The 9102-nt window shown below is 36.5% G+C and overlaps 2 protein-coding genes across 2 annotated transcripts; one reads left to right on the forward strand and one right to left on the reverse strand.

Moving 5' to 3' along the window:
- Positions 1-390: 390 nt before the first annotated feature.
- LOC117417394 (transmembrane protein 53-like) lies at positions 391-3011 on the reverse strand. Its single transcript, XM_034029535.3, has 3 exons — positions 2739-3011; positions 2062-2165; positions 391-1631 (listed from the first exon to the last, which is right to left on the reverse strand). Exons 1-3 carry the CDS (start codon positions 2791-2793, stop codon positions 942-944), a joined length of 849 nt encoding a protein of 282 aa, XP_033885426.1. The 5' UTR covers positions 2794-3011; the 3' UTR covers positions 391-941.
- Positions 3012-3137: 126 nt separating this feature from the next.
- LOC117417213 (armadillo-like helical domain containing protein 1) lies at positions 3138-9099 on the forward strand. The gene is made up of 11 exons (XM_059034157.1): positions 3138-3177; positions 3722-3790; positions 3922-4088; positions 4813-5009; positions 5128-5212; positions 5575-5691; positions 6927-6999; positions 7235-7343; positions 7558-7635; positions 8206-8287; positions 8948-9099. The coding sequence occupies exons 2-11, from the start codon at positions 3726-3728 to the stop codon at positions 8965-8967; spliced, it is 993 nt and encodes a 330-aa protein (XP_058890140.1). The 5' UTR covers positions 3138-3177; positions 3722-3725; the 3' UTR covers positions 8968-9099.
- The last annotated feature ends 3 nt before the right edge of the window (positions 9100-9102 follow it).

Here is a 9102-nt window from a genome sequence, read left to right on the forward strand (position 1 = left end):
AAATGGGTCAGATTCTGCACAGAATTTGCGCAGAATGATCTCCGTGAACGCAGCCAGTAATTTCAGAACAGCACACAGGTTAACTCTGGGAAATGTAGTTCTTAATATTTTACTTTAAAATCAGCTTTGTTCTTCATTATGCGATTGCGTTTATTTTAACAATACTACAAATTAAGGTCCATTTTGTAACTGAAAATTTCTATTGTGAAGGATGCTGTTTCTAATATGTGTCATGAATATACAGCTCTTTATTTTGGATTTTATATTCGGCTTTAGAAAAATAGTTCCCTTAAGTCATTGAATGTTGTACCATGTTAAAAATGGATAACATTTGGAATACCACATGTAAAAAAAAAAATAATAATAATAATGTACAAAAAATAATAATAAATAAATAATTGTTTTGGAAGATGGGTTGATTATCTATTTGGGGATACCAAGATATTTAGATTTTGTTTATTTGGTTGTGCGTGCGTGCGTTATGACGCATTTGTTTTACACAGCATCTACATTTACTTAGGTAAGTATTACATTCCCACACCAAAAATGCTTTAGTCAGGTGAGACAAATTGCATGTTGTATTTTATTATTTCTTTGGTACGGTTGTAAATGCAAAGCACAAAACTGGAGGCGTTCAAATCACTTAGCAGAAGCAGGCTTGCTTGATGCATTCACCTTGGAATAAGTCCCTTCCAGATGCACATTACCAAGTACAGACCAACACATACAAGCAAGGTTATAAGTTTGCCTTGTTAGAAAAGTCTCAACAATGCTCAAAGCCACACAATAGATAATTATTTCTTGCACATAAATTATATGGTTGCCCTATCATTGTCTTTCATTTGTTGCAGCAGCATTCTCTTCTTTATTACAGTCACATTGCAATAATGTTGCAGTAAGTTGTTTTTTTTTTAAACATGTTTATTTATTCATTTGTTGTACTACATAGAAACATGCTTCCTCTTTATCCCAGTAGAGTTTTTCAGGCAATACTCCAAGAAAGTAACACACCTGATGGAGTATTCCTCCGGGAACAGCCGGTTGTGGCTGACGTGGTCAGAATTGATGAAGTCCACACTTTCTACCCGCACCCCCTGCTGCTTTCTAGCTCTGACCATCAGCTCCACATCCCTGTGGGCAATCACTTTGTCAGCTCTGGAATACAGGTACAGCTGTGGCCAGCTAGTGGGGTCATCAAGCATGGCATCATAGTGATTTTTGTGGATGTACTTGGTCAAGGAGTAAAGGACCACCCGTAACAGAAAGACCATGCAGGTAAAAACCGCTAGGATTGGGTATCGCAGCACAGTGTGAGTCTCTGGTCCCAAAGTGGCATTAAGCGCCCGTACTGAACCGATCACATTCTGGTTCCCTGGTGCGCTGTCCAAGATTGTGCCCACCACCCCTAAGGTACTGAGATGTTCCTCTCTTTGTAAGTGCTCAATTATGTAACGGTACAGCATGAAGCCCCCGTTGCTGAACACGTGGAACAATATTGGGTTGCTCTCTACTTCATAATCATAGAGAAGATCCAGCAGCTTCCGAGCTATTTCAAGCAGCTCCTTGCTGCCAAAAGCCTCAGAGAAGAACACTGCCTTCCATGGGGCAGTGTATCGAATGGTGATACATCCCTAAAAGTGGGAAGGCACAAAAGAAAGCAAAGAGTTAGCAGATGCAATCTAAATTTCCACTTGCCAATGTTGATGTTCTCAGGGGCATATGTTGGTTAGTGGCACGCCACAAGGTTAGATTTTTATATCTCAATTTTTCAAATAAAGTTTGATTTTGACCCTCGGCACCTATGACATATTTCCTTGTTTTGAGGCATTTGTGCTCTCACTCAGCCTGACCTAAGACTGCTTTTGGAACCATTTTGCTCAGGCATGAACATAGCTGCTTGCAGAGAGAGGGGAGTAATCATTGGATCATGTACTCATCGAGAAAGGTGTTCAGAATGAGGTTTGTGGCAGTTAAAAACACAGCTTATTCACGGCTGAATGTAGCAGATTGTGGCACTCTCACTTTTCACTCATCTTCCTGGGTTACCATCTTTGCACTAACCTGCTCATTATAAATAGAACTGTATTTTGCTAGATGCTTGTCCTTACAGCCAGCCCAGCCCAAGAGAATCACCACCGGTTCCTTCTGCCCATGCCAGTGGCTTTCTGAAATAAAAAGGAAATACTCTTAGTGAAATATTGTTAATAGCAAGCAGGTTTCAAAGGAGAAAGCTTGTTTTCCAACAACTAAAACTATTTGTACATAAAATAAACATGATTGTCAACACCAAGCCTTCTGATATCTAATATTAAGTGAAGTGGATATAAGGTTAAATTGTGGAAGTCTGCAGTAAACAGAAACAACAAGGAATAAGAATATTTTGATGTAAAGCTGATGTAGCTGTTCGTCTTCTGCGTCTGCCAGTTTAAAAACATCATTAACTGTTCTATGCGCCAATTGCAAACATATTTATGACACACACATTTCCAGGTACTGGGCAGTAGCATTCTTGTGTGATGCGGTTCTACTGCACCAAAAAGAAAAAAAAAAAAAAAACAAAACTTCGAAATAAAAGTCTCATCTCTGGAGTTATATCGAGCAATGGATAATATGTTTAACATTGTCATTGTGTATACCACGTTAATGACAGTTTCGGATTATTACAAACAACTTAATATTAGTGTTATATATTACATTATAACCAATGGCCTATACCGTAATCAACTGTATGGACTCACCCGCCAGATGAGGTTCGGGAAACACAACGTTGTAATCCAGCTCGGCATCTCCCATGCTGTTTTTTTTATTTGTATTTATTTATTAGGGTGTTAAATATTAATCGTGTTAAATGAACGTCACACAATCAGAAAAAATAAACTGCATCTGAAATTGCAAATTCACTTTTAACTCTAGACTTCAACCCCACTGACTTCCAAAACTGACACCGGAAGCCCTGATCAACCAAACGCTGTAAAAAAGCAGACACACGTCTTTACGTAAATACCTAGCAACCGAGAGCTCCCATTAGCAACCGTCAAATGGACAAACAATTGCATAGGTTCCACCCATTTTAGTCACTCAGGCCTCCTATTGGTTATCTGGTCAACTTTACTGGGCAGGTATTGGAAAGAAACAGTGTCAATAAAAATACGCGGCGTGTCGGCGCAGAAGTAAGACGTAGGTTTATGACTTGGCATTCGTTTGAATTTATTTTGTTTTTTTAACAATTCAATTAATTAAAATCATCTTTTAGTCTGAAATTTTCGGCCCATTATGTTTATTTGTGTTATTGTATCCTGTATTGTTATAAATGTATTCTGTTTTGTACCATTCGTATGAGTTTAATTTGAATGAGGGTTTGCTACTTCGTCACAGTTATTTAACTATGTGTGGAAGTTACTTGTTCTATTCAGTACACTTGGGAGTTAACGTAAAGCCTAAGAAATTATGTGCTAGTTTACAATTTGTCTCAGTTTGCATCTGTCTAGACGAAGCTGCAATGTGGTCAGACACATTCTCAGTCAATTCTGTCCATGTAAAGATTTGTTCTATGGCAGTAAAAATAAATAAATAACATTCCAAAAAGACTTGTCTAATGACAGTGAGAGTCAGTTCCTTGGTCCTCAGACCCTATTTACATCATGCAGTTATGATGATACAAAGTAAAAGTTGTATTATATCTTCATTGTCATTGATATTTTCTTAACTTGTAATATTTCAGATACATGACTGGTACATATTTAGACCAGCAATTACAGGATATAGATGTTTTTCTTTCTGCAGCAAGCAAGTAAGTATACCGTGTTAGCAGTGTACTCGTAATAGCACAAACTGAAATGTTGGCCCTTGTGTAGAAATTGCTGGATAAAAAGGCTCTTGTTGAGTTTCATGTGGTCATGTCATGCACATAATCTTTTTCAGCCATCACTTCCTGATTGAGTTTTTGGAGGTCGGAGGTGTTTTAACCCTTTTAGAGATCCTAGGACAAAAGCAGTCAAGGGAGGAGATACAAGCGGAAGCTTTAAAGTTACTTCAGACTGTTGCCAATGCTGGAAGGAAGTACAAAGAGCTAATTTGTGAAAGCTATGGTAGGTGGCATTTTTAGCATTTCACCTTGAGTGGACCAATCAGCTACTCTAGTAGTGTGTTTCCTAACTTACATAATAGAATGGTAAAAGAAGCACAGCAGGGGTACATAGTAAGACATTTTATACTGGGCTATTTGTGTACCATTTGGTTAAGGTGCGTTTCAAAATCATGCAGATTCTGGATTTTCAATATTTGCGTACAACAAAAAAAAAACATAGTCATTTTTTTTTAAAATTAAATGTGCTGTATACATTATGAATGCAATTCTCTTTTCACTGCCCATCATGCTTTTCAAAATTGCATTGGATGCTAGGCAAATAAAGGAACAATGCTATGCTCACTATCTTCCCAATATTTAAAAAACATTTCTTGTTAGATTTGCAAAGCTTGTTATAAAATGAAAATTAAACAGCTAATATTGCAAAACTTGTTTTCTGTCAACCTCTGATATCTTTAGCAATTGAGACAGATCTCTGTCATTGCATGGTGTGATTGAGTTCTTGCTGCAGTACCATAGCATGTGATGTTGGAATAAAGAATTGGTTAACTGTATGACCTTTCACCCCACAATCAATAGGTAAAGAGCAACAAACTCTACTCACATATTTACATGATCATAGTCCATACTATTCTGTTACGTGCCAAAGAAAGTGTTAGAACAACGTTAAGTAAAAAAAAAAAATGTGTAAACTCATATTTCTAAATTCATTGGTCATTGAGAAGGTGTGCGAATCATCGCTGAATGCTTAGCCCTGTCGAAGACTGAGGAGTCCCAGGACCAGGCCCGCTTCCTTCTGGAGTCACTGGCCCACGGAAACCCCAAGTACCAGAACCAGATGTACAAGGGGCTAATAGCACTGCTACCTTGCACCTCCCCCAAAGCACAGCAGCTAGCCCTGCAAACACTCCGGATTGCACAGGTAGCAAGGCACTTCTGTTTAAGTCTAATTGAGACAAACGTGACTCAATTGATTATGGCAGGAATCTGCGTAATAAATATAACAATAAACCTCTGTATTTGCTTATTTTATTTACCAGGTAATTGTTAAGACAGTCCATCCAAGTATTGTGGAAGCTCTTCTGAATTTGCTGAGATCATTGCACCTTAAAGTGCAATATAAAGGTAACTATGAATTCTTGATAGCACATCCTAACTACTGTAATTCTATGATGTAAGTATTTAACATAAAGTGATATAAAGCATGTTGCTTTTGGACACCATGAGGGTGAGACCCTCAGTGTATTATTCAAATGCATGTTATTGTGTTTATGTAATATAATTATTGCCCATGAGTGCTTATGGGGTTATTGTTTTGGTAAAATATGTTTTGATTAAATAAATATTCATATATTATTTTAACATTTGTTTAGCACCCTGCCACTGTTGGCTATTATGATTGCGTTTTATTTGATAAGGATTGTAACCTTGCTGACCAGGTGGACTAATGTTTTCATTCACGTTTCTGTGTTAATTGTTTGTTGCAGCAATTGAGCTGATCAGAGAGCTGATGCACTATGAAGTCAGACCAGCATTGCTAAAAGGCCTCGTTGCTTTGCTCAAGCCATCCAGAGAGGAAATTAGCAAACCTCAAATTCTGAATGGTAGGCAGGACAAATCTGCTTTTTTCTGTGTCGAAATATATATTTTTTAATGTAGTTTCCATTTCATTTTTATAATTTACCGCTACAGATGGATAATATTGAAAATATAACTAATACTGAAAATACAATTTTTTTTTTCTGGATTAATTAAAAACGCTAGTACCCATATAATAATCATGTATAGTAAAATGTATTTTTTGGTAAATGAATTAAAATGTAATTATTTATTAACTAACTCCATTATTTCATAATGTAGTCACACCGTATTCATTTGAAGGCACTATCTATTCAGGTTTTAAAATAATCTGATCCCAGTGTGAGATTTCATTGGATACCTCTAATGTCCATCTGCTGTAATGCATTCTCTCCCAGTTGATTTCATAGTAAATAAATGAGAGGCAAAACAAGCTGGTAAGGATGGTGGATAGCATTCATTGTAATGTTGTTACAACATAAAACCACAAGATGTCAGTAAAACCCCAAAGATAGCAGGAAACCCTCACTGTTCTTCTAGTATACATTATTTAGCATGTGGTTATGCTAGAAAGAAGCAAGCTGTAAAAATAGGGTCACCCCCAGGTGCTGTGACCACAATCATTGGCATCCTACTGAAAGACAGCTGGTCTGCCTAAAATAGAGCAGTTTTAATAAAATTCACTGCATGTGTCTGTTAGTGCGTGGCCTGTTAATTATGTCTTCTTTTCCAATCGGAACACAAACTTGTTTGTTTGTCACAGTTGAAACTAATTTGCATTTTTTAATTATATTCATCTCTGGTTTTTTATTCTTGTAACCAATGCATACTGTAGTTTCCACTATTTAAACAGGAAGTTTTTCAGATTGATTGATGTTGTGGTTGCTTTGTTCAGGAGGTCCACTTGCATTGTTAAACCAGCTGTTGTGGTTGCTTTGTTCTGGAGGTCCACTTGCATTGTTAAACCAGCTGTATTCAGGAACATATTGCACCTCCAGAGGCAGACCAACACATGTGGATCAGCATATCTCTATGTAGGAGCAGTCTGATCTGGACTGAAATATCATCGAGAAAGTACACATTTAAAAATGACATTAACCTTTTGTGTTCTATAATACTCCAAGAATGATGTATGAGAGCAGTCGGAGTATTATATTCTAAAAGTTTATATAAGTACAATACTTGTATTTAAAGGTGTGATTAAGACTTCGAGGTCACTAGGCTACTGACTGAGTTTTGCTTTTGTGTTTTGTTCAATCAGTTCCAGTAATGCAGAAACTAAATGAATCCCTGCCAGTGTTTGTTCAGCAAGCTGCTGCAGCGAAGGCCACTGGGTAAGTCAAGAAACTGTAACATAAAGAGCAGCACAGTCTTCCAAGTCCGTACCAGCTCCTGCATTATAATGCATTAATTGAATTCACATCCTTGTCAGCTATATGTAATGTATTGCTATACTGTGTATAAATTGATTGTTTAACAAAGATTATCTATATATTGTATTAACTGATCATGTAGCATTACAAACTGTGTTCACCGGAATTGAGACATCCACCTCATGATCCCCTGTAGGATCTTGGAGATGGAGTCGCTTGAGTTCATAGAGGAGCTAGACAACCTGAGAGTAGTGCACCACCTGCTATGTGCCATGGGCAACCAGTTATCTACCCTTCTTTTCCATCGAAGTTAGGTTAAGTCATCAATTAACTTTAGCACGCCAGCTACTGTATATAATTTAAATAAATTGGCGTCTATAGAGTTTATATAAAAAAAATACATTGAGAGATAATGAGTTGTAATCTTGTTTATAAGAAACTGAGCAAAAACCTATAGCTTTTTTAAATATTATATATCAGTTTCAACATTATTGTCATTATTTCTGTGTCCTGTTTTAGTATTTTGTCCGTATCTTTCCTGTTGTGGAGGAGCATGTGAAGAAAGCAATGCGAGAAAGCCTTTTTGAGCTCTTCCTGGTAAGTTTCTCCTCTGGGCTCATTTTGACTATTTCCAATGTGGAGGCTAAATACTACTTAAAAATCAGCTGGTTACGACAGCATCATGCTGTTATCTGTGTACTGTGTCCCAATGACTATTGTGTGAGTTTCACATGGAGTGCTTCTAAGCAGGTTTTTATGACAGTCTCTAAAGGGAAGGGTAGCCTTGAGTAGTTCTGAAGCGAAGGTATAGTAACAGAGTTGCCTGGCCTTACTAATGTTTACATAAACAGTATAAGGTCCAGGTAAATCTGTTACAATAAATCACACTAATATAACCGATGAAAAAATCCTATTGTAAGAAACCATGGTTACAACATGCAACATAGGTATACAAAATTAAAAATAAAACAATGCAGAAGGGAATGTGATTTCTGGTATAATATTCAGATCTTTTGCATGTGCCTAATTCATATCGTAATAAGCTTGTATTTCAGAAACAAAAATGCATAAACTGTATTTACATTTGTTGTACAAAAAGAAGAATGAATATAGGGAAAAACAGAATCATTTAACCTGCCACAATTTACATTTTATTTAAATTTACAGGACAATTCTGAGGTTTTATATATGAAGATGGATGTAATTCAAGCAGATATTCTGGCTTCAAACAAAATCAACATTACTGGAGGTAAGAGCACATTGCTTCCCAAAGATATGTCCTGGCAGCACCACAATTACACTACCTTGGTGATTTCCACACTGACAAACTAGTGGGTCCCTGCAGCTACAACAGTCTGTTTTTACACCGTTCAAGTCAATGTTAAAGAGAAGAAATGCAACAAAAAAACTGCCTTTTACTGATACATTTTTCCATCTTTGTCCCCGTACTTATAATATGTACCCTATTTTTTCCACTCTATAATGTGTGTGTGTGTGTGTGTGTGTGTGTGTGTTTTAGTTAATTGTATATCGTTATGTCTACTAGGAGTCACCTGCAAGGGAACTTTCATCCTTAAGTAAAAATAGAATGATATACAGTACTCAACTGAATGCTATTACACTCTGTTATTGCAGTAAATTAAGTGGATTAGGCTTCTCTTTACATACTGAGCCACAGGATTTTATTTTCTCGCCTTAAAAGATTAGGGGATTATTTGATGGCTCGGTTTGACAGGAATTCCATCTAATTTACATGCAGGAAACAAGTGTCATTAAATCCTGTTTATAACCAGCAAGTTCAGCAGTTACCATACGTTTGCCATAATAAAGAACAGTTGTGTTTTAGAAACAAGGATTTTGAAATGTACATCAGTCTTTGTCTAAATATTGTGGGTTTTTTTTCTTTCAGTTCATGAAGTCTCTGAATGATGTCACTGTCAATATAGTGGAAGAGTATACACATTTAAAAGTATTTATTGTTAATACGTTTGTAAAATATGTACTATTTTGAATGGTTTGGGTTTAATGTTTAACCAATATTAAAGAAAAAAGTTTTTTATTTTT

Source organism: Acipenser ruthenus, chromosome 12 (assembly GCF_902713425.1).
Source record: "Acipenser ruthenus chromosome 12, fAciRut3.2 maternal haplotype, whole genome shotgun sequence".
Classification (NCBI taxonomy): Eukaryota; Metazoa; Chordata; class Actinopteri; order Acipenseriformes; family Acipenseridae; genus Acipenser; species Acipenser ruthenus.

What these genes read in the sequence shown, in the direction of transcription:
- LOC117417394 (XM_034029535.3), bottom strand. Translation starts at nt 2,793, where the DNA reads ATGGGAGATGCCGAGCTGGATTACAACGTTGTGTTTCCCGAACCTCAT. An exon ending in TCCCGAACCTCATCTGGCGG is followed by an intron (nt 2,166 to 2,738) that starts GTGAGTCCATAC and finishes TTTTTATTTCAG; the next exon opens with AAAGCCACTGGCATGGGCAG. An exon ending in GTTCTATTTATAATGAGCAG is followed by an intron (nt 1,632 to 2,061) that starts GTTAGTGCAAAG and finishes TCCCACTTTTAG; the next exon opens with GGATGTATCACCATTCGATA.
- LOC117417213 (XM_059034157.1), top strand. Translation starts at nt 3,726, where the DNA reads ATGACTGGTACATATTTAGACCAGCAATTACAGGATATAGATGTTTTT. An exon ending in CCTTAAAGTGCAATATAAAG is followed by an intron (nt 5,213 to 5,574) that starts GTAACTATGAAT and finishes TGTTTGTTGCAG; the next exon opens with CAATTGAGCTGATCAGAGAG. An exon ending in CAAACCTCAAATTCTGAATG is followed by an intron (nt 5,692 to 6,926) that starts GTAGGCAGGACA and finishes TTGTTCAATCAG; the next exon opens with TTCCAGTAATGCAGAAACTA.